The following is a 26108-nucleotide window of genomic DNA, read 5'->3' as shown; positions in this document are numbered from 1 at the left end:
AAATGAGATCATAGGTTTATTTATACAGTTGGATGGATTAAATGACTGTGTAATGTGAAAGTGGTCACTTGTAGTGACGACCCCACAGGGGATTATGACCCAACACGGCAGTTCCCTTCAGCTCTACAGAGGTTTTTAGTGTTTTAAGTTCACTGTTTTGGTTTTCCACCCAAAACCTTATTGTTTTGGTCTAGTCTCACTACTCTCACCAGAGTCGCTTCTGGCAACAGCAGGCTCCGGCTTTCTGTTGAAAAGCTCTAAAAAGCTACCGTACACTACCTGCTGAGCACCAAAAGGTAAACAGACAAAGTTAGCCACGAGCAGGTGTACATAGTCAAGGCTTTAGCAGCTAAGAAGACCAAATATTTTTTCAGCAGGCCAAAAAAGAGCTGAAATGATAGGGAATATTGGTGTGTATTTGTCAGGCTTACACAAACATGACTCCAGATTAATGCTGATGTTGCTTCCTGTCTGGTGGATATGTAAGTAAGCAGCTGAGGCTTAAATTCCTGAAGTTACAAGTGACACACCATTTAATACAAGAAGAGATACCTCCACATTACTGCTGTGGGGGCTACACAGACAAGGGTCAACCCTAAAAGAAGGAAGGTGCAGAAACACCAAAACAACTGTAATGCACACACACGTACATCGTGTCCTTTCCTGGGGCTCTTTGGCTCCCAGGAGGCAGGTGTGTGGATGACCTCTGTGGCATGAGTGGCGTAGGGCAGATACAGCCCACCTGATATCTCAGTGAACCATATGATGCAGCAGAGGACACAGGTCACAGCAGATAACATAGGCAGAGCAAAATCACCGCAGTGTCTGATACGTAGCTTTTACAGGGAGCGATAGGAGGAGCGGAGAGACCATGGCAAAGAGCTGAGGGGGGTCTGATGTAAAGAGGGTGAGGATTAAGAGAGGAAGGAATTTGGAGGACATGTTAAAGACAGGAGGTCACGCTAAAAGAAAAGGCTTAGGCAAGAAGAAAGTTGTGAGAGCTGAGGGAAGTTACAGAGGGAGGGAGGGACAGATGGGAAGAGCAGCGAGACTGGAGATGGAAGCAGAAAATTAGGGCTGAAACCAAAAGGTCACCAATTGCTCCAGATTGCAAAGACCCTCTGCAACACTGGAATACTGATTGATGTAAGACGGACCGCAGTCTTCACATACACATACTGCACTGTATGAATGAACAATAGACAAATACACCCTTGCACTGCAGTAAAAGACATATTAGCCAGTGTCTGATAGAAAACACCAAATTAATTATTCATTACTGAGGACTGCAAAACTGATCAATATTACATTAGTAGTCTATTGGACACCCTTAAAGGGATCAACTACTATTTGGGGAATTTCTTCTACTTAACGTTAGGATATGTTTTTTTTATGTCTGTGTGTGCATTTTAAAGCCTTGTTAACAAGTTGGCTTAGTTCATTTAATATAGGAAACCAAAAATCTGATCAATTCTATGACTGCAACTGACTTTATTGCAAAACATTTCAGGCTCATTATTTAAAATTTTACTGATTTTGACAAAACCAAATGATTTTTAAACTAATGTTTATCCAGATTGAGGTCCCCACACATTCGAAAGTTTTCCTGCTGCCAGAAGACACCGTTAACCACAGTTTGCTGTAAACATGGTTCTCTTGTGACAGCACAGCGGTGTGGCTCCATGGATGGCAATGTTGGATGTTTGGTCCGGACCGAAATGTCTGTATATCTTTGACATGAAATTTTTGTACAGATATGCATGGTCAGCAGAGGATGAACCGGGGTATGAACCATGGGATGACCCCTGACTGTTACCCTCATACCTACTGCAGGTTTACATTTTTGATTCGGAGGGAAATATCTTGCCAACAATCAGATGGATTTTAACTACCGCCAAAATTACATCAAAATTTCAATTATCCCATTACTTTTATTTATATTATACTCCCAGCTGCACTTTGTGTTTAGCGCTAATTATCAAACGTTAGCATGCTGAGATAAAAATGATAGTGAACCTTGCAAATATTACCTGCTAGTCATCAGTATGCTAACCTTTTCCCTGTGAGCATGTTAGCTTGCTAGTATTTTTGACTATTTCCTGATATTTTATAAACTAAATGATTGATACATTACATTAAAAGAAACTGTTGACAGTTTTAATTGATAATGAAAATAATCTCTGGTTGCAGCTGTGTTTCATATTTCTTCAAAAATGTGTAACAGCAGAAAATATTGGTTTAACCCTAACGAATACACGTACTCTATGTGCTAATTTGTATATACAGTAGAAAATGCACACACACAAAACGTGCATTTCCATTATTGCTCGGTTTACACACAATGGGTACCAAGGTAATATGGAGAAGCCTGCATTCGTCCTTGTGTGTGTGTGTGTGTGTGTGTGTGTGTGTGTGTGTATGTGGTTGTGTGTGGTTGTGTGTGAGAGACCTTTTCATGGGTTTTCGTATGTTTTATTCATGTGTAATAGACACATCGAATCACATACTAATGGCTCTGGCCACTTGCACAGACAGTAGCCTGGGGGCACATAAACACACATAGACACAGTCAGTAATAGAATACAAATTGGTACTTAGATAGAGAGGGACACAAGGTGGATTGAGAGAATTACAGTTTATGTGAGCAAAGGTGTACATGTTCAACGTATATAGACGTGTGAGAGCCTCTGCAGGTCTGAACGCCTGCTGCATTGTACACAAACCTGCGACACATGCCACTTATTATAGAAGTAGAAAGGTAATGAGCTATTGATTAGTGTCACACTATTCTTCGGTGAGGTGTGGGCAGGGTGTGTGTCGCTGAGCGAGGAGGACAATGGCAAGAAAAATAGAAACAGACATACCGTAATTAGCAAGCAAGAACCCAAGACACAGACAATCGCATATCTTTGGTACTACTGTGTGTGTGTGTGTGTGTGTGTGTGTGTGTGTGTGTGTGTGTGTGTGTGTGTGTGTGTCTGAGCACGTATGTGTGCTCTGAAAGCTCAGGCGGGGGGTCAGTGTGATAGATGACCTCTGTGTCCTGTGGAGTGTCTGACTTCCTGCACAGTTTAATTGATAAAGCACAGAGCCTCGTCGTCATGCTGCACCGGCTGTTAGAAATAAACTGCAGCTGTGAATTTTACGGTCAGCTAATGCTGCTAAAAGTCAGCTGCTTCCCCCAAAATGGACCTGAAAAAAATAAGGTCTGATCAGTTTCCCCCTCTGTGTTCGATTGAGGCAGTGGGGAGAGGTGAAATGAGTGTATGAACAAGTGAAGTAGATACCACTAACATTATTTCAAATTTGAAGAGGCACGGTCGAGAAAGAAAATGTGTGCAGGCTGCGAAAGGCTGTCTGAGCGCAAATAATAATCACGATTCTAAACATATTCATGCAAACAACAAACAGTAGCGGCTGTGTTTCAGTAACAACAAGTGAACACTGAATTGGGACAACCCAGCTCGGTGGCATCAGTCTGATGCTGACCTCTGTTGTCAAGATAGACAAAGTACAAGCATTTACCAAAGCAAGGAACATTCCCTTACATTATTTCTTGGACATGTGGACGATTCAATAAAGTTTTAACCTGAGCCGCAACTAATAATTATTTTCATTGTTGAATAATCTGTTGATTAGTTTTGGATGAATGAATATATCAAATGTATATAACAATTGCTTGTTTTCTCCCACCAATAGTCCAGAGCCCATTTGAGAAGCTGGAGGCAGTGAATGTTTGGCATTTTCCCCTTGATTAATGACCTCAGTGATGAACTAATTATCAAAATTGGTGTTAATCATTTTTTTCTGTCAACTAATCACTTGCTAAACTAATCATTTTGGCACAACTTCAAACTACTGCCTGAAGTGATGAAGTGCTGATCACAGAGCTGCTCCGGTATAAACTGCCTCTATGTCACCTTATTTCTAAATTAAGTCAGCTATCAAAACCCTTCTATTGTTGCTGGGTTCATCTTGCTATTTGACATAAAAGGAACATACATTTGAACATGTGTCCCGTAGTGTCTTTTTAACTAAGAAGCGTGTCTTTATGGAGGAGCACTAGAGGACATTTCACCCACAGACCAAACGTCGAACATTTTCTACTGCACCAATCCTCTGTCACGGGCGCTGTACCTTGCTGACTCGTGTCAGGGTGCCATTGGGACGCTCCGGGCGGTCCTCATCAGAGAGCCGCCCGCTCCCAAAGCTGTCCATGGAGTGGGAAGAGATGGTGTGGCAGAGCTCCTCAAAGGAGTAGTCCCTGTCCCGGCACTTTTTGATCTCGTGGAGCAGTTTGGACAGCTCGCTTGTAACAGCATCATCTGGAAGGGAAGTAGGAGGCGGAATAAGGGTAAGTAATACATCCAAAAGTACCTTACAGCCTCACTATGACGCCAGTTCCTATCACTGCTGGTAACAAAAGTGATAAAATAAACTTATATAACTGACGAAAGCATACACCTGTCCCTCAAAAATGACCACATACTGACCACATACTTTACAAACTGTACAGTTCAAGGGAGGTTAGAAGATATTAGATTTCTCTGTCTTGTTTGCCTGATTTAACACTAGAATCAACCTTCGGCAAAAAGCAGAGACAGTACTAATGGCTGCAAAACACTTCCCCTGTCTCCCTTCAGCATTGCTGATGCATTCAAAGTTGCATTCAGGCTCCTTCTGAGGAGTAAACTGTGCTAATCACTTCCTCTTGCCTCCCTCCAAGAGTCTCTAAAGTAATCAAGGTAATTATGGTGTCTGCGGACACTCACTGAGAGAGGAGATCAGATCAGCTGGAACTCAACCTGTTGCAATGTAACATTCATAACACAGGGGGCAGCGTTGGACAGGGAAAATGCATGGCTGTTTGGAAGGGCAGTAATGGTGTCTCTCCACTGGAGGAGCTGCTCTCCATGGCTGCGTTTATATTGCATTGTTTGCCCATATTGCAAAAAAGTAAATAGTTTACTAATCATGTTTGGAGGTACATTTTACAAAAAGATACAAAAATGCAAAAACATCAACTTGAAATACATTTTGAATGAAAAATAAATTCTTCCTCTGGGCAGCTGAGTTGATCTTCGGTATATTTCCTTTACTTGCAGTATATGAATGAATTTTTTATGCTAATTCTTTCAGAGATGTTGAGGCATACTTTAAAGACATATCCTGAACCTCATGCAAAATGTATTTTTTCCTGCATGGGTTGTTATTTCAAATCTCAGCTTCTGGTTACTGTCCATCTCTCAAAAGGAAATCTTATTTTCTACCGCTTCGTCTTTCTTTGACTGAAACCTTTCTGGTCAGAAAACTATAAAATTTCTCTTGAGCCACCTTGAAATCGCAGTGTTAAGCTATTTGTATTACAGGTGTTACATCATTGTGTAAGTGTGTACTCACTCTTGTGTCTGAGGGAGGGGGAGGCAGAGGGCGAGGGGACAGAAGTTCGAGGTGCTGGGATGGGACACTTGCGAACAGGCTCCTCCACGATACTCCTCCTCTCCATCTCATCCATCATATACTCTACAGAGAAAGGGAGACAAGGGGGGAGAAGGGATTGAGAAAGTGGGGGATGAGACGTGATGATAGACAAGAAAAGAGCAAGCAAAGAATCAGAAATATGTTGGGAAAACAGGAAGAAAGTGGAGAAAGAGGCACAGGCCAGAAGAAAGGTTTGGAGGAAAATGTGATGGCAGGGGGAGGATGGGGGAAGTGAAAGTAAAGTATTTCAGAGGCACTTTACTGGGTCAATATAATAGCACGGCCATCAGCAGGGTAAATAGATTGCGCTGCATTTAATTCACACTTTTCCTCGCATCATAAATATCGCTTCACGGCTTCATCTAACAGAGTGCTATGCTGTTCACAAAAGCAAAACCGAAGAATAATGTGGGAAAAGAAAAAGGGGGGGGGGGGGAGGAGAGAAAGCAGGTTCAGGTGTGCAGGGACAAAACTAAGTCGAAGACTGGATAATAAACTGGAGCTGAGAAAAACACAAACACTCTTACGCAGCGAAATCGTGTGGCAGCTTCCCTGCAGAGTCCTAATAAGGTACCATGTTAACATCAGGAAAGTGTGTGTGATGGGTGTATGCGTGTGTATTTTCTAACACTATGAATCTTGGCATTCAGCTCAATAATAATGATACACAACCACATTTGCATACAATTATATCGAGTACGGGAACGTGAGTCAGAAAAAGAAGGATTGAAGTGCTTTGACAGTTTTATTCCTCTGTACTCAAATATCAGCAGATTCCACATACACAACAGATGTCATACAGCTTGGTGTCTAAGTATTACCGATAAACTACTGTACAGCACTAAAGTACATAACCAGTTGCTGCTGGGCAGTAAAAATGTGAACTGTTAATGAATTCGAACAGAAGGATGTATCTGTTCATAACTAGGTGCCTGTGGCAACCATAAAAGCCCCTTGGCTGGTACAAATGAGTAAATGACAGGTCTTTTGCGCTGTGTGTGTGTGTGTATGTGTGTCCTTTTCCATCTCCTCTGCAACAGGAAATGGCATGCAGCTGATCTTTTCACTAAGTCACAGCTGTGTCCTTTTCTCTCTCTCTCTCTCTCTCTCTCTCTCTCTCTCCTCCTCCTCACTCTTACACACCCTTTCAGTCCCCTATTTATGCTGAAGTCCAAATCTCTGTTTCCGGCCCTGGTTTACTGAGATGAGATTTTGATGGCTGCTATTCCAGGACTGATATCTTCCATCACATGGTTTCTGACTTTCAAGTGGTCTATTCAAGTCCCCAAAAGTCTTTTCATTGATTTCAGACCCGTTCGAGTCTTTGAGTTGCATAAGTGCAGTGTTCCACTGCATACTTTCGTTTATTTTAAGTCACAAAAAGGCACAAGATTTTATTTGCACTGCTTAGGATTTGAGCGGCAGAATCAAAACGATGTTGGATTAAGTTCAAGTGAAAAAGACATTTATCATCGGCATTAAAACATTAGGGCAGATTCAGATGGTTTTTCTTTAATGTTTGGACTACAATATACTGGATTCTTTCAGTGCTAAACATGACACAGGAATCTGGAATAACCAATAACTACTAAACTGCTCTGCCTGTTGCATCACTGTGTTTTACCTCGTTTGATTTATGCCTGTTATTTTCTAGCTGTGGCCTATTTGTAACATTCCTGGGATTCACTCTATGTTCCCCTTTCTATCTTTGCGTCCTTGTTAAGACCGATTCGCTGTTAATTCTGGCTTTGACATATTCTTCTCAGCCCTCTATCCCTCCATTTCCATCGGTCTTTATCCCACTCTCTTTAAATCAACTGTAATCATCGTCTGTGCCTCACATACAGCCACAGATTACACAAGGACAGCTAGCGAAGGCCTCCAAGCCACAGATTACAGCATTCATTCTCTGCCTCATAATCAAGTCAGGACAACACTGTCTTTGGAAGGTCCAATCTGGAGAATTTTTTTGGGTTCCCGGGGACTGCAGAACAAACCCACACTAACAATTACTAGTCATACACAAAACACACTGCAGTAATCGTGAGAGCGAAAACAGGCCTTTTAATGGCAGGTAAAAAGTCAAGATAAGGAAGAGGGAAGGGAAAAAATTTAAATGTTAAAACCATACTTCTCTTTCTTTTGCTGAAATAGACTGATTAGTAGTATCAACAGTAGAAAAGTGCTGGTATTAAATTTTGACTTCACTGGCAACTATTTTGATTTTGTTGCTTTTCTGTGTCATATATAGTAAACTGATTACCTTTGAGTTTTAATGGTTGGATAAAACAAAGAATAAGAAAACTCCACCTTGGCCACTATCATTTCTCAGAGCCTTTTTTTTGGGGGGGGGTAACAATCTTTTAAACATTATATAGACCAAACAATTGATAGGAAAAAAAAACAATCAGCGAATTCATCAATTATAGAAATAACTGTTAGCTGCAGGCCTGTTTAAAAGCACAACTACCCCCCCCCACCCATTAGGTACTGTGGTATTTTTACAGCAAAGAGGACTTTGGCAGCTCCTATGAAAAGTTAATTCACAAAGCATATGTGAACATTAAACACTTTTGAAGACTCCTTCCTCATCCCAACATCCTGTTTTTACTGGAAAAATTTTAAATCTTGTTTTTCGTTGTGACTTAATGCCCCAATCTGCTTCTTGCAATAAGCCCATGTTCCCTAAACATGTCCACATTCAAACTGCAGCCCATGTATTGGAACCTACTAAATCCACATTTTAAAAGACTGCGCTTTAATCGGATGTAAATAGCGCTGTACACCAATCACAGATTATGGTTTTAAACTTTAAGTTGAAACACTAAATAGCAAGGGGGTGGAATTAAATGTAAGGATGATGGCCCTGACACATCTGAACAGTATGTAGTCTATGTACAGCAATAAAAATGAGACTCCTAAAACAGTATATACTGTACATTGTGGGTGTAGTTAGGAATGCAAGCAAATTGCATTCTGTCTAAAATTCAATGTACAGTACATGCAATCCATTATCAATTAAAATTAAATACTTTAACAAAACGATCAGCAGTCGTTAATTTCGTCACATAGTCCAGGAGACAGCTGACAAACATCATATTCAAGACCCAGCTCAGCCTGTAAGACAACGGCAGTTGATCTGAAACAACCCTGTATTGTGTGTAAATCAAGGACAATATTTACAGGGCTTGAGTGGTGTCACTGTGCACTCTTCTCCACTGCAGCAACTAAACACAAACAAGAGCTTCCATTGTTTCCCAAAATGGAAGATAAACTTCCTGGAAAAACAAAATTTCTCAATTGGAAGACATCCGCTCACAACAGTCACAATGTCATATTCTACCTTTGCCTGCTAAAAAACGTCAGAAAATGAAGACGGCCAACCGGGCACATTTGTACAGCCTATATACTGTATGTCAACATGACTGCAAGTGTCATCAAGTTTACGCTTAAACGTCACCTACAGCCAATCGTCAATCGTCGTCTCTTTGAACAGGTAACACCTCCATTTCTACAAATGCATCAAGTCACACAATAAAGTGATCTACTGAGAATTAATGCTCTTAGAAGTTTCTACACTGTACTGTACATGAAAAAAAAACGCAAATCTGTATATTAGGTTGTATGACATTAACGCTACATGAATATTCTATTTTTTCACTCAAAGACCCAATTTGTCAAGAAAAACTCATCTAAATCTAAAAGTAAGTATGTGCGCATTTGTGCACGTCGCTGTGCGCGCGTGCTTGTCTTACCTTGGATAAGAGCGGTGATTTGTTGGGATTTTGGTGCAGGATGTTCTCTCAGGATCTCCAGAGCTGTTCTCCCCTGACTGTCTCTCAGATTGGTGTCGATCCCTGAAACACAAACACACAAACACACAAACACACACACACACACACACACACACACACACACAATATACAGTATGAGCATTGATACACATAAACAGACACCACCCCAACAACCGTGTTGTTGAACAAGATAAACCTACTCAAACTCAGTCCAAGCCAAAATCAACTACACCACAGGCACACTGAACTACACACATAATACCACACACTCACATATAGTACACTCATGTACACACACAGACTTTTAGACCCAAGATCAGCTGACACACCCACTGAGTAACAAAACTCAAGTCAGAAAAAGATGAATGACTTGCAGTCACCTCAGGATGAACATGGAATTTTATTTCTTCATGAAGACTCTGTATTAACAGTTAACATGCTTTTCATCGAGTTTTTTGAGTTTTTGTGGACAGAGGATAACACTGTCACACTTGACAACGCTAAACCGCAATATCAGGCAGGCGACACACTCATGAATGCACAAAACACAGAGACAAACAAAGACGAGGTTCACACACGAACTCTAGCGAATGCAAACACAAGACACACACACAAACTCCGACACAGATACATACCGAAACTCATACAGAGAATCACACAAATAAGCTCCATAGTGTGGAGGAAAAGCACTGAGATTTCAGCTGTTCTGGCTTTGAAAAACAAACACATGGAGCAATGCAAAGAGAGGGGGCCGGTAACAAAAAAAAACAAAACAAAAAAACCCCCCAAAAACTCTTGAAGCTGAAGCTGCAGGCTTTTGGAGGTCAATTTTCACTGGATTCTAAGATTTTTTTCCACTAGAAGTCCTCATTTACCTGACTGCTGGCCTGTTTAATCCCTCCCTGTGCTTATCAAGTCAATTCCTCATGTAAAATAAATGTCATTCCAGTCACTCTGCTGGGAACCATAAGATCTGATATAAGAAAAATTAATAAAAACTGAGAGGAAGCACATTTAAACCTGATGTAATGTACCAGTTTTCACTTTTTTGCTTACCTTTTACAAACTTTACTGCTTTTCCCATATTTAACAGAATTTTATTTTTTCTTGTGTTTTGTATATTCATTGTGCAAACACAAACATAATAAATAAATTGACTGAAGAATGATGCTTAATGTTTGAAGCTGTTTTCGACATTTTGGGAAATTGATTTATATGAGAAAATCGATACCGCTGATGTCTGTACAGTAAATATGAAACCATCTCCAGCAGCAGACTTAACTTAGCAGTTTGCTAAGCTTACTGCAGCACAAAGACTGGAAACAGCTAGGCTGGCTCCATTCCAAAGGTAACACAATCTGCCTACACTTTATATGTTTAAAACATAAAACAAACCAAGTGACAATTTGCCATTTTACAGGTGGGTTATGTGCCAGACTATCTCTTTCAATCTTTATGCTACACTAAGCTAACTGTCTGCTAGCTCCAGCTTCATATTTACCGTGCAGGCGTGAGAGTGGTATCGATCTTTTCATCTAACTCTGAGCAAGAAAGAAAATAAGTGTACTTCCCAAAACGCCGAAATTGTTCTTTTAAGCCAACACAGAACGATTTCTAAACGTGCCTTGGATTAAATCATAACAGCTACCGAGCGATACCAACGATAACTAAGCAAATGCCATCTGCCAGAAAAAAAAAGTATGATATTGTTGAATGCTGCAGAAAAGACTGAGTTTAGATAGTTTGACAAACTACTCTTTCCATGGTTAAGAATGAACTTTGATACTTACTAAATGCACTGGTTAAAAAAAAAGAAAGAGTACTAGTTTTCACCACTAAACCTAAAACATAACATGAAAATATTTTTGGCGTACTTATTTCCGCACCCTCAGCTGTTTCCCTGCATAGTTCATGATTAACAATGAAAGGCAGGCTGCCCATCCTGCAAACCCCCCCCAACCCCACTCTGCACAGATATGAACAAAGTTTGAGATGTGAAGGGTTAAAGTTCAGAGAAACAGTCCAGTGCAGCTCTGTGTTGATCCAGGAAGTTAATAAAATCAAGGCCAAAAGAACATGGCCACTCAAAGGAAGTCCTGCAGGAAACAGGAAGTGCAGAAGGAAAATGGGTGTAGGATGGCGTTGGTATCAAAGGAGAGCATTGTGCAGACTCCACTTTGTGTAAAAATAGTGTGTAAAAGTACAAAATGTAAAGTTTAAGGAGCCAAAAGTGCGCCGAAAAAAAAACAAAACATTCCCCACTCCATTACACCACCACCAGCCTGGACTGGAGACACAAGGCAGGTTGGGTCCATGGATTCATGCTGTTGACACCAAATTCTGACCCTGCCATCTGCAGAAATTCAGATTCATCAGACCAGGCTACGTTTTTCCAGTCTTCAACTGTCCACTTTTGGTGAGTCTGTGCCCACAGTAGCCTCAGATTTCTGTTCTTGGGTGACAGGACTGGAGCCCAACGTGGTCTTCTGCTGTGGTAACCCATCCGCCGGTTCAACGTGCTGCGCATTCTTAGATGCTTTTCTGATCACCACATATGTAAAGAGTAGTTATCTGAGTTACCGTAGCCTTTCTGTCAGTTCCAACCAATCTGGCCATTCTCCTCTGACCTGTCTCATCAACAAGGTGTTTTCGTCTGCAGGACTGTTGCTCACTGGATGTTTTTTGTTTTTTGCACCATTCTAAGTCAAATCTAGAGACTGTTTTGTGTGAAAATCTCAGGAGATCAGCAGTTTCAGAAATACTCAGACCAGCCCGTCTGGCACCAACAATCATGTCACGGTCAAAGACATCAGATTTTTTTCTCCATTCTAATGTTTGATTTGATATGACGTTAACTGAAGCTCCTGACCTGTATCTGTAAAGTGCATAAATAAGCAGGTGTACAGGTGTTCCTAATAAAGTGCTTGCTGAGTGTATGTACATCCGAATTCTCTATGTAAGTGATTAATTTAAACTCTAGGTTACACACGCTCAGGAGTTAATGTTAGTGACTTGATTGGACTGAAGGGGGAAAATGGCCAAAATGATAATAAAATAGAAAGTCCAGGATTTTCTAACAGCGTGAAAGAACGCAGACAGATGTGTGGGGTTCACCTGAGGGCGATTTCAACCCACAATGTGGAAAAAAAAAAAACCAAAACAAATGTTGAGCATCTAGCTGCAGGTTAAAATAGGATGAGATAAAAAGGCAACGACTGACACACACACACAAGCCAACTCACTCAGACTTTTTGTTTTGCCAGGATACATTTATAGACGCACCTGAGTCAAGCAGAAGGCGAACTACATCCATCTTCCCAAAGAGAGCTGCCTCATGCAGGGCACTGCCATTCTCTGTCTGAGAGAGAGAGAGAGAGAGAGAGAGAGAGAGAGAGAGAGAGAGAGAGAGAGAGAGAGAGAGAGAGTGTTAATATTCCATTACTTTAACAATTGAAAAAAGAGACAAAAATAGGCAACAAAAGCATAAGTGGACTGGGAGCATGAAATGCAAAACAAAAAAGGTACAGGAATTAAAAGGGAGGAAAAAGACAAAATTTTTCACTCTGGCAGTTAATAAGATTCAGATTTAAAAAGTCTCAAATTCCTTGCCTGCAAACAGCGTGAGGCCACACCGATTCAAACCATTACACAAGCAGAAGGAGTCTGTGTGTAAACATCCCAGTTTCCCTCACCATACGTCTTTAAGGCCCGTATCAGCCTCCAGTGCTACTAATCGGGATATTACTGATATGATGCAACATATGGAAACTACGGGTAAGTGTCTCATCTTGGATCAGCAGTGACGAGAGAGACGATTACTCTGACAAGGCCACTTTTAATAGACCAACGCTCACGATCCACAATACACGTTTCATGTGACTACAGCATCTTCAAAATTATCCGGATGGGTTTTGTTTGTGAGAAATTAAATGTGTGTGCACCAGCGTGCTTAGCTGTCCTGCATGTCTTTTGATATAATTACAAAGGGGCACTAAAGTCAGACATTTTTAAATCCTTAAATAATTCAGTTACTGTTTCTTCTCATTAATTTAGTGTGTATAATACTTATCAAGTCAATTTTATTTATCAAACAGTATCTGGTGAGTAACATGTTAAAATGGTAAAAGGTACTAGAGTTTTTGACCACTAGTAGTAGTAGAGTAGTAGCAATGACAATTGCTCTGTAGTGCACTAATCAAAAATTTGGTACTTTCTTAAAAAGAAAGAATGTACTGGTGAGCTCGCCAACACCAAAAGGCGTGGAAGACCACACAGAGAGAAATAAAGTGAATTCCTTCCTCAGTGAAGAAAAACTCCCTCACAACATCTAGCCAGGTCAAGAACACTGTCGAGGAGGTAGGCGTATCATTGTCTACGATCAAGAGACGCGTTCATGAATGTAAATACAGAGGGTTTACCACGAGGTGCAAACCACCGGTAACACTTAAGAAAAGGCCAGATTAGACTTTGCCAGAAAACATCTAAAAAAAAAAAAAACCTGCCACAAGATTCTTTGTACAGATGAAACCAAGATTAACTTGTACCAGAATGATGGGAAGAGAAGATTATGGAGAAGGAAAGGAGGAGCTCATGATCCAAAGCATACCGAATCATCTGTCCAACATGGTGGAGGCAGTGCTATGGCATGGGCATGTATCACTGCCAGTGGAACTGTGTCACTGGTGTTTATTGATGATGTGACAGGCGATAGAATAAGCAGAAGAATTCTTAAGTGTATAGGGTGACTGTGGTTCAGGAGGTAGAGCATGTCGTCCACTAATTGGAAGGTTGGTGGTTCGATCCTCCAGTCTGAATGGCATGAGCAAGTATGTGCGAGTGTGTGTCTGAATGGGTGAATGTGGCATGTAACGTAAAGCACTTTTAATGGTCAATAAGACTAGAAAAGCACTATAATAAGTGCAGTCCATTTACCATTTACTCTCTGCTCAGATTCAGCCAAATGCTGCAAAACTGATGTGAAGGTGGTTCACAGTACAGATGGATAATGACCCAAAACCAACTGCAAAAGCAACCAAAAAGCTTCTCAAGGCAAAGAAATGGAATATTCTTCAATGGCTGAGTCAGTCACCTGACCTCAACCCAACTGAGCATACTTTTGAGTTCCCGAAGACAAAACTGAGGGCAGATAGACCCACAAACAAGCAGCCAATGAAGGTGGATGCAGTAAAGGACTGGCAAAGCATTTCCATGGAGGAAACTCGTTTGGTAATGTTCATGGGTTGCAGACTTCAGGCAGTCATTAGCTGCAAAGGGTTTTCATCCAAGTATTAAAAACAATCCTTATATTTATAATTATTTTGGTTTGTCCAATTACTTTAGAGCCTCTGAAAATTAGAGACTATGTATAAAAATGGCTTTAATTCCTAAACGGTTAATGTAATATTTTTGTTGAACCCTTGAATTAAAGCTGAAAATCTACACTTCAATCACATCTTGATGGCTACATTTCACTGCATTTTGATTAACAATGAATATAAAAATAAACTTTTGTTTGCTCACCAAAAACTCCACAAGGCATGTTTAAGACTGTGGCCAAAATCATCCCCTCATTCACTATTTACAACACACTATATACTTTAGGGAATTATATGTAGAAGGCCTTTACACTCAGTTTCCAGTTTATTAGATACGTATACCTAGCTAAAGCTACTGCAGTCTAATCCAACAGCCATGCAATAAATAGTAGCCTCATGAATCAACCTCAGAGATATAAACTATTAGAAACTATCTATTAGAAACCACACGCAGCCTGAAACATGACCATAAAGTTGAATCAACACCAGTCCAAACACTTTTGTCAAAAATTGAACCTTGTAACTGTTATGAATGTATTACAGGGGTGTCTATTAGACTGGACTCACTCTGTTACATTACTATCATCCAGCAACCCTCTAAATTTGCCCTTTTTCTTCCCTTTTTGCACAATGCGTGGTGGTAGTCAGTTCTCAGCAGGTGACCATTGGTTGTTTACTAATGTCACGGAGCGCTGTAGGTCCAAACTGCATAGGATATAATAGTTCTCAGTAGACATTCAGACAAACAAATTTCCTGTACTTTCAAGGTCAAAGGTCAGGACTAGAGTTTATTTCAAAAATGACTTGAATGATATTTAACATAAATAATTATTATGGCTTTATGGGTACTGCTACTCATGCAATTAAAGCTGTAAAGCTTAGGGGATATTTCTAGTTGTTTCAATCACACAATGAAAATACTGCCCCGTACACCTTGCTGGAAGCGAAAACACCCATCAGGGACACTAAAGAATTGAACTTGATGCCACGCATGTGTACATGCAAGCATGGAAAAAAAAAAAAAAAGAAAAGAAAAAAAAAAAAACAAACAAACACACACACACACACACACACACGCAGCAACATACATAATATGCTGAATCTGTTGCATCCTTCACGGTTGGCTTCCTGACAACACAAATGAAAACCTAGACTGAACCACATTCCCGGGCTTAATGAAGACAAATTATATGGATGACAGCCAGGTCTGCTGATATATACGTGGCCGGGAAACTCAACTCAACATGACACTGCACCAGATCAACACCCACTGCAGGGAATACTAAACTTACTTTAGCCGTTCTGTTTCCTCTACAACAAAAGTGTCATCACCACAGAGAAAGGACTGAAGGAGAACCGAAGCAATTTGCCAGATGCAGCAACACCCTTGAAAGGTCAAAGGTCAATGGTCCGGTTAGTTTAAGAGATTATTTCAGGTGTAGATCCCAAATTAAAATAAGAGGAGAGTGGTCACATTTGCAGAGTCACTGCGTGTATCAAACTGTGGATGTCTAGCCTGTGGAGACAATCTTTTACCCACATGCGAGTGGAAGGAGGGGGGAGTGCAGGAAATGATCCACCCCCTTTTCCTCAAACACACATTAACACACCCACAGACCAATTGCCCTCCTAACCTTCCCCCTTACGGTCATCTCTATACCACTTCCCATCCTGTTTCCCATGGCGATTATGGAGTGATGTCATGAGGAAATGAGGAAGGTGATTCTCACTCTCTAAGAGTTTCCGGGAATTGAAAGGCGGATGACTTTCTGTTTCAGAACTGTTGGAAGAAATGTAGCAGTACCCTTGTTGAAGTTGGGATGATGGGATGGATGTAAGTTCTCAAGTCCACTTAGAAAAGGCAGTCTAGTTTGTTATGGGTGTATGTGTTAGTGTGTTTTTATACCAAACTTATGACTGGCTACCTGACCACCTAGCAGCAGGTTCCTCCATAGCGATTTCCCCTCTTGTTATGGAAACAGTCAGAAAAGGTAAAAGACAGAGTTAGATAGAAAGACACAGACTGAAAAGAGAGACTGTGTTGCTTCTATAAATTATTCATTTACACTCAGATAGACCTATATGGTTTGACTCCAATTACTGACCTGTACTATCATTCTCTCTCCCACACACACACACACACTATCACTCACACACAAAGTGCTTTCAGCACGTGACAATTTACAAGGTGGCCATCTGTGACTCCCCCACACCATCCTCTCTGTACTCTCAACTGTGTAGCTCTGACACTGCGGACTTGCAGAAAATGCTACGTAGAGAAAGAGAGAGAGAAATAGACAAGAGGAGAGGGAGAGAAAGACAGGAGGGGAATGGAAAAAGTGAGACAGAGAGAGCATATGACCCTATTCATAGGACACTACTCTCACAGGTTAATCTCTCGTCCTCACGAAGTACGTTTACATGCGCACTAGTGTCGCAATTTTGAGTCTTAATCATTGTAGCAGTTAGTGGTGTACTGTAGTTACCACGCTGCTAGATGTAGCTTCTTCATCTAATCACCAGTAATGGAAGTCAAGAGCAACTGTACACCTAATCCTCTCATTTCAGCATGTAGAACATGACGACTGACTTATCATCATATATTAACTACTACATAACTGGAGTTATGCACACATTGCAGAGGATGTAATCCTGCTAATAGTCAGTTAATTCCTTTTGTAATTTACTGTATCATACACAAGTGCCCAGCACACATGGACTTAAAAATACAGCCGCAGTTGTGAAACATTTGTCAGAGTTCTTACTTGCAAAAAACTTTGCCAAATCGGCCACAAAAAAAAGGATCCCCTCCTAAAATATATCACCCTTTTTCTAATCCTCTAACTCATCAATAATGTAAGATGTGTTACTGAAAAGTGAATCCCTAAAATCAGCATATAATAAGCAATAAAATGTGAAATGTCACCAATATCAGATCAGACTTTTCTCTTTCAGGAAACCATTAAACCTGCCCGTTTCTATACTGTAGCTAATGTAATGTAGCTGTACGCTGAACTTGCACAAAGCAATCTTTGATTTTTTTTTAATACATTTGAGATTCTTAAAACCACCATAAAAAGGTTTATATCTAGGCACCTGAAATTAGGATATGATGTGTACATGTGCAACACTTGACTGTGACACCCCAAAAACTTGATCATAACTGAGTTACTGGCCTGCACTGAATGTGGCGTTCAATGACAATTCTAACAGAAATGCCTATTCACCAACGCCAAGTAGCGCTGGACCCATGTTTGACCCTGGTACCAAAATTAAGACCATAAAGCCAGGTCGGCCTCACTCAAATCGACCATATAGTTTATCCCACCCAGAACGCAATTCCACCCACGGGTGTGCAATAGCGTCTATCAAATCATCATGCGCGTTAGTCCTTAATGTGTCAGTCTTAAAAGCGTAACAGGGGAAAAGAGAAAGATGGTGTAGTTTCTAGTGGTGTAGTTTTGCAGCCAAAAAGAGAGAGAGCAAAATAAGAGTGAAGGGTAAAGTGTAGAGATGATTTGCGAGATCAAATGGCTTGCAACGCTCATCATCACTAAGTAGAGAGACACAACGAGAGAGAGAGAAAAAGAGAGAGCAGGAGATTTGCAGCGTTGTGTATAGTGGAGACGATGAGGCCAATCAAAGGCGTGTAGTGTTCATCTTCACTAGACACATGGAGCCTGAGGCCAAATCCCTGCAGAGTAACACAGCCCTTCTCTTCAGATCAGAGCATGTTTGCTCGCACGCTCGCTCACACACGCACGCACGCACGCACGCACGCACACACACACACACACACACACACACACACACACACACACACACACACACACCCTGCAGCAGGACAGAATGCAGAGAGGATGGGCACAATGCCGCTGAGTCATGCATCTTGTCACTGTGAAAGCACCGGATCAACTCCCATATCCAACAATTTAATTTGTTTCTGTCTTTCCAGAGATGAAATCCACACGAGTCCATATCCACCAAACTGCAGACGCAATATGTTTGTGACAGATTTGATCATACTGTATTCCAGGGGCTAGGGGCAGAATGTGATAAAGTTTTCTCCTCAACAGATTTGTTTTCTTGCAGTCACAGACCCTCCTCAACCTTTAACTGTACTGAGAAAGCCATTTTACATGCTTCGTATACTGTAAAAAAAACTGTACTTACATGGTCAGGGAAAAGACAAATGTAGCATCTGTTATATCATGTGTTATTGTCGCAAATGAACATCAAGTCAGCTCATATTTTTTCAACAGTTGCAGTGAACCTATAGTCTCAGATTTATCAAATCTATCTCAGACTGTACGGTAATAAAACTTTCAGTATCAAACTTTCAACGAAAGAGAAGATGCTGAACTGTCTTGTTTCTCAAGTCAGACTCAGCATCTTCCTGAAACTTCCTGAAGTCCACGAAGCCCCCGAAGCTGGTTTTCCTTCAATCCTTAATGATCACTGAACAGCGCTGACTCAATTAAAGAATTGTTTTTGGTCACTTCTCTCACCAAAGGCTTTTCTTCCCTGATGGCTCAGTTTGACCGAGCGGCCAGTTCTAGAGGTAGAGTCCTGGTTGTTCCACACTTCTTTCATTGAAGAATTATGGAGGCCACTGTGCTCTTAGTAACTTTCAACGCAGCAGAACCTTTGTAGCCTTCCCCAGACCTGTGCCTCAACATAATCCAGTCTCTGATCTCTGCAGGCAGTTCCTTCGACTTCCTGGCTTGGTTTTTGCTCTGATATACATTGTCAGTTGTGAGATACGTATAGACAGGTGTGTGCCTTTCCAAATCATGTCCAATCAATTGAATTTACCACTGGTGGACAATCAAGGTGTAGAAGCATCTCAATGATGATCAAGAGAAATGGGAGGCATCTGAGCTACATTTCTAGTGTCATAGCAAAGGGTCTAAATACTTATGTCAATGTGATATTTCAGTTTTTCCTTTTTAATAAATCTGCAAAAATTTCAGAAATTCTGTTTTCGCTTTGTCATTATGGGCTATTGGGTGTAGATGAAATACATTTTTCCCCTCAAACATTTTTAGCATAAGGCTGCAACATAACAAATTTTGAAAAAAGTGGAGGTAAACTGAATACTTTCTGAATGCACCGTAGCATATTATGTAAAGAGAAAAAGGAAACAGTGAACTCTCAAGACCTCTCAGGAACACCCTGTCCTCTTCTTCCTCCTCCTCCTCCTGCACTCTCAGTCTTCTCTCCTAATCAATTATTCATCCCTCTCCACCACCACACTATGGGAGGCATACACTGCATATAAATGCTCTCTGATACACATACACACTTTCAAAAGGGGAATCTGCCAAGCATTTATATCTGTGCTGGATTATATCCCCAAAAAACAAAGCTGTATTCTCTTTCATTTAAAAAACACAAGGCAGCAGCCTTGAAAATATTCACATATAGCAAAGATGAGAGGAGGAAGGACATTCAGGGTCACAGAGATGTTGAAAGATTTACTCAGACAAAAAAGAACAAAGATATCTTTCTAGTCATCCTCTCATCTTGCAGCTACATCAGATGATAGAAAAGAAATGTCAAAGTCAAGTCCCACTTTATCACTCAATTCTGTTTAATAACTAGCACCTACCGGCCAAACAAATGTTTCTTTAACTTGTTTATGTATCTGGAAATGTGTACAAATGTGTATCTTCTAAGGAGACAATTCCTCTAAAACAAAGTACTGAACGTTTTTCCCTTTTAACTGGAGTACAATCATACAGTGTTGTTTATGTTTGGAAATGTTAACTTCCCACAGTACAACACTGAATAGTATTTGGTTTATAGTGCTTAAATTACCAAAAACATGTGAGTGTACAAGCGTGTCTTTGTACATATAATAACATGGTTACTCATGATAATCCAAAACATCTTGATGTAATCAGCTGTAAGAGCCACTCTCTGCTTAAGAACACCTGCTGTCTATACCCATGGAAAGAAAATACAGTTTACACCAAATTGTGTGGATTACCATGAGAAACCGTGCCACTCTTGTTGTAAACAGACATTACCGAGACTTTTCAACAGGAAGGTAGTTCATCCTAAACCAAAAAAAGCAAACAACATTCTTGTTATAATATTTTTGTCACTAACTTGCGACTATAATTTGTGCCAGAAATCTTTTAAGCCCTTGGATGGGGATAGAGGATGTTAACAGCTATAAACGGTTTATCAGTTCTTTCTTACCACACAGTTGACATCCATGCCTGCCTCAAGTAGGGTCTGGACGGTGCTGTGGTGTCCATTACGCGCAGCCAGGTGGAGCGGAGTGTGTTGGCGAGTGTAGCTGGTCATGAGGTTGGGGTGAGCGCTCACCAGCATGCGCACTACCTGCGCACAACAATACAGCAACGTGTCAATGACAAAACAGCAAACTTGGAGGAAACTGGGCCTTTGGTCACCTTTTGTACCCGCTAGTAAGAGAAATCACTGTAAACATTAAGTTCACCAGTAAATGTTTTGTTGGCAGACCATCAGAATCAAACACAAAAGGCTTCTTTAATTGTGCAGAGATGTCATGTAATCACACCCCCGAGAAGTCATCTATGGAAGTCATGCTGTAGAAATACTGTACCATTGTTTTAATGTTCATATCACTGTCAAGGAGACATAGGTCATTTTTGACCCAATACACTGAGGTACATAACTGACCGTTTGTTAAACCCCCTTGCTGAAGTGCCATCAGCTTATTGCTAAGATGGCTGAAGTTCAGCAAAGGTGATTAATTAATTCTCGTTCTCAAAGCCTCATAGAGCATGAACAGTGAAGCAGAAATCTAAGCTCTGTTTTGGATGTCAAAATAGGTACTTCTATATAAAGTAACAAGGTTCTGTACAAATAACATCTTAATTACATTTTTTTTTTTTTTTACAATACTGTACAGTAAAACTAGGGCTAACTAACTCTAGCCTGCAATACGAAAGCAATCCTCCTCTTTATATTTCCATGTCTTCTACATGGATCACCATCTAGGGAGATGGCTAATTTTGCCTGGGACATGTGGCTTTAGCCTCAGTCTTTTCGTATTATAACATCTAGGTATCAATCATTTGTACATTTAGGCCAATTTAGACAATTCCTGCTATAAAAGTTAGCTAAAAACATTGACAAGACTAGGTCAAAACCCAGTACATGGCTGGACCGTGCATAGTCAATGTGCGAAATTGAGGAGGTAGTTGAAAACTGTTGTGGAACTGCTGTAAATAACTACTTTCAATGGAAAGTCGTAACTACTTTCAATGGAAAGTCGTAACTACTTTCAATGGAAAGTCGCTAAATGTGGCTAGATGATGTTTTACGCCAATTTGCATATTCATGACGTCATCGTATCATATTTGCATTCTGCCTAGTGTTTTCAGACACCTCACAGAGTTAACTAAATTAGCTAGCTACTGTACAGCCGATAAAATCTGCTAGCGACAGTTGCCTTTTCCGCCAATAAAACTGATGGTAACTGGCTAGAAATGAGAAGCTGATTTTGTTTATTTCTGTGTGAAATCGGCAGCCACCGTTTCGAAAATTACGATGAATTTTGTGAGGTAAATGAGCCACCGTTATTGTGTCAGGCTGAGACGAAAACCTTGAAAGGCTTGGCAACAGTTATTATGCGGACTGGCGCCCAGCGAAAGGTCAGTTGAAGATGAAGAATCAACATTTTGGTTTTTATGTCAATCGATCATAAATCAAAATATACTGTAGGTCTGTTTATTTACTGGCTTCGTAATGTAAGTGGTTGTATTAAAAGACCTGTCAATCAACTTGAGTGTAGTAGAAGGTTATTGTTAGTTGCAGTAGTGGAGCTACCCTTTTGTTTGATCATGGATGGTGCTTTTAATAACTCTGCTCAACAACAGGCAGTTCTCTCGAAAGCTTCCTCCTTCAATGTGTGTTTTTGTGCGTGTTCTGTATGTGTGTGTATACTAAACTTTTGCCCTGTCTTAGTTACATCTCCATGCAGCAGTAGCTTCCACCATAGGGATTTCCCTTTATTATTATGCAGGGTGAGAGAGAACATAACGTGCTGCCTTTATAAATTATTCATTCACACTCAGACAGACCTGTATGGCTTGACTGCAATTACTCACTACCTTAGCTGAGAGAATGTGCGATTGCATTTGAACATTGGCAGGCATTTTTAGCAAAAGCCTCTCAGTGTGAGTGTGCACTTGTAAGTGTGTCGCTTTTGTCACATTTGTGACAAAAGAATAAAGCTGAAGTTCTAAAAATGTGTACCTGAGTGCGTGCCTAGCACAGTAAGTATTTAAGGAAGTTTTCTTTTCATTATATTTCCCCCATATTTAAAATAATCAACAGAGTCTCCCAGTTTGGAATGACTGACTGCCATGCACTGTGGTCCTTGTCACCGTTAACACCCACTGTTGTCAAGGGGGAAATGCAGATGGAGTCACCAGCTGCTGCTTTTCACCTGCCAGCAATGAGTTTCACCAGGATACATAATGCATGCAGAGGTTCACATACACCCTCCCAGATCCCACCTTCCCAACCGGTATTAGTAGCTGTTGCAACAACAAAAACATGATCCCTCACTGGCTTCCCACCCTGTCAACACAGCCAGTGTGTTTTGATGGAGCCAAGTGACAAGCACGGCTATCAAGTCTTTTTTATTCCTATTGTGCCACCTTAACTGTCTTTAGCTCTGACTTTTTCATTAGTTTTGTTGAAGTTACAATTATATTTTCATTGCAAATCAAATGTTATATTAATATGCTGGCCTTGTATTGACCATGACATTCTCAGTAATTTCATAGGCTTCAATCACTCAGGAGTACCCTTTCCATCCTCTATATGGAGATTTGAGGTGCTCTCCTCAGAACATACCAAAAAGTCAAGTCTAACAGGGTGAGATACTACTTTAGCCGTCTTGCCAGCAAACTGTTACATGATCATGAACCAGGTGAGGATATGTTTTTCAGGTAAATACTGGAGGGTTAGCAGTCAAGGGCTGGTGATGGTGACTTAAACATTTATAACTGGATTTAATGGTAATGGTTCGATTTTTTCCTGGTTTTATGTTATGCTGTCACGTTAATTACATTGTGTTTAGATTATGTGGCAGGGTTTAGCATCCATTATACATATTTATATAATAAATGCATTTGATGTTGTTTTATCGATCTTATTTTCAAGTCTGTATACACTGTGTGTCTCCTGACTTCCAAGACATTTTCCCTTAAGTGATAGTAAAGTTAAACCTGCAATAACTGATTTTGTTCTTTGCTTTAAAGTTAAAAGTTGAAGTTGAGTTGAATCACAACAGGGTTCTCAGCCCTGTAATACACAGACACAAGATGACATAACTGTGATATATGTTTTTTAGATGACAGACAGCAAACATAGTCCAACAAATATTTTTAAAAACTTGCTTTGAAGCACCTTTCAAACCCTTTACATAAAATTACCAAAACATGATACAGAGCCAAATAGCTATTAGTAATCAGTGGTCTGCTATCATACTTACCACACGCCGAATGAAAGCGTCTATAGATTGAGTTCAGGTTGAACTGGTACAAATCTGGACCTTAATAAGAGGCAACTTTATAACTTTATTCTAGATCCAAAAACTGTACTCCTCCAGATTGACTACTATAGACAAGATCCTATGAATTTTAGCAATTTTAAAACCATTAAAATCATAGGGGATTATTTTAAAATCTGAAAATGTTCAACACACAACAGCTCTCAACCCACAGTCTTTCAAGTGTAAAATATCCACCTTCAGCTCACCATGTTTTTCGAAGAACTAATATGTCACTGTCACTGACCTGCAGTCGTCCATACAGCGCTGCCAGGTCCAGAGGCGTCTCCTGTCGGCTGTTTCTCATAGTGGGGTCTGTCAACTCCTGAAGCAGCACTGAAACAACCTCAGAGTGTCCGTACTGAGCTGCGCAGTGAAGCGCCGTTTCCCTCTCATGGTTCTGTGAAAAAAAGGATCGACAGAAGACAGGGTGAAAGGAAGATAAAGAGGGATGAGAGAAGGGGTAGGAGTGGATGTAGAAATTATGGGAATGATAAAGAGTGGGCGAGGAGAAATGAAGTGAAGAGAGCAAGAGATGGAAAACATGACAGAAGAAGGATGGAGGGTTGCAGGGAGGCAGCAGAGAAGGTCAAAAGTAAGGAGGAAAGGCAGGCAATAGGATCACAGGGGCAGGAGGCAAAGGATGGAAAAACAGATGATGGAAGAAGGTTTAAGAAGAAAGATAAGAAAGAGGAATAGGGTAGAGAGAACGGAAGAGAAGGAGGAGGAGGAGGAGGAAAAAGCAGTTAGCTTGATTTATTGGTGCATTGATAGAAGGTGATATTCAAAATGGAAATCTACATTCTGTTCAGACGTTTGTGCTACACATATGAAGCACATGTCTAAGTCAGTATATCACGGTGTGTGTACAAATTCAGAAAGCGTGTCAGGTTTTGTGGCAGCTGTCAGTTGAAAGCTATAGCCTCCTTTCTGTGTAACAGAAGCACTGTCTGAAACCAAAATGTCACTGCCATTTAAGTATTGGTGCTTACTACATTTTAACCGTCAATTCATATTTCAAAAGGTGTGTACTATATGCACTGCATCTCTCCTCTTTCAATATTATATTTTTTTTTCAGTTTTCCAAAAATTAAAAAAGGTTAACCTTAAGTCGTAATGTGAAAAAAAACTGACTACATTTATTGAAGTCACCCAGACCTCTACATTGATATAAGGTGCAGTTTAATCTACGGCTACATAATATCCTGACCACACTCCGGCCTGAAATGTGAGAAATGTTTGTTTTAAAGGCTATTTTGAACTTAGGAGGCTCTCATGTACAGAGGAACTGTGGCCATTTTTCTGGTTTTCCAGGGGCCCCTTGTCAGGACAAGAACAGTGTCAATGGTCCCTGGGGTCCTGCAGCTCTGGATGAAAACAGCCCAGTAATGACTAGAAAACTGGGCAGAGGAACACACACGAAGGAGAGAGCGACATGATGGAGGAGAGAAGATAGAGAGAACACAAGTGGGCCAAACAGGGATTAAATGTGTGTATGTTCCTATATACTTGATAAACGGATAATTTGGCAACCATATATTGTAGGCCTGTGGTGATATTATCCGGAGGGGGGGTAAAAAGGGACATGCATGTGTGTCTCTGTTGTTGATGGTGTTTGTTCAAGAGCAAAACCTACATTTGGAGTAAGTGGCTGTAATTTACCAGTAGTTGATGTAGCATTGACAGAAAAATTGGTAGGAAAGGAGGAACAAAAGCAGGGGTAGACAGTAGAGGAGGAAAAGGAAAAAAGGGTAAAGGAACTAAAGGCATTATTTAGAAAGTGAGAGAGTGGGCATCTGTCCCACAAAATCTAACAAATCAGAGACATCACTCTCTCCTGGTTTCACTTGCCCACACTACAGTTAAAGAGTAAATTGTATACATAGTGACTATTATACCATCCGTGAATTCTGATCCCCAGAACATTGAGTAATTCTGTCCTGTACCCTAAAAAAAAAAAAA

General features: G+C 40.6%; 1 protein-coding gene across 6 annotated transcripts in view; it reads right to left on the bottom strand.

Moving 5' to 3' along the window:
• Positions 1 to 26108, bottom strand: part of anks1b (ankyrin repeat and sterile alpha motif domain containing 1B) — a 230817-nt gene that overhangs the window by 124400 nt on the left and 80309 nt on the right. For all 6 annotated transcript variants that reach the window (XM_040141493.1, XM_040141449.1, XM_040141456.1 and 3 more), the window contains exons 4-9: positions 24394 to 24546; positions 20798 to 20941; positions 12558 to 12633; positions 9237 to 9338; positions 5401 to 5523; positions 4138 to 4325 (exon numbers count right to left, since the gene is read on the bottom strand). In XM_040141493.1, the coding sequence (XP_039997427.1) occupies positions 4138 to 4325; positions 5401 to 5523; positions 9237 to 9338; positions 12558 to 12633; positions 20798 to 20941; positions 24394 to 24546 (786 nt within the window). The remainder of the gene's footprint in view (positions 1 to 4137; positions 4326 to 5400; positions 5524 to 9236; positions 9339 to 12557; positions 12634 to 20797; positions 20942 to 24393; positions 24547 to 26108) is intronic.

This window comes from Xiphias gladius, chromosome 2 (genome assembly GCF_016859285.1).
Source record: "Xiphias gladius isolate SHS-SW01 ecotype Sanya breed wild chromosome 2, ASM1685928v1, whole genome shotgun sequence".
Taxonomy (NCBI): Eukaryota; Metazoa; Chordata; class Actinopteri; order Istiophoriformes; family Xiphiidae; genus Xiphias; species Xiphias gladius.
Note: the sequence above shows the minus strand (reverse complement) of the source record. Positions and strands in the feature narration are given on the sequence as shown.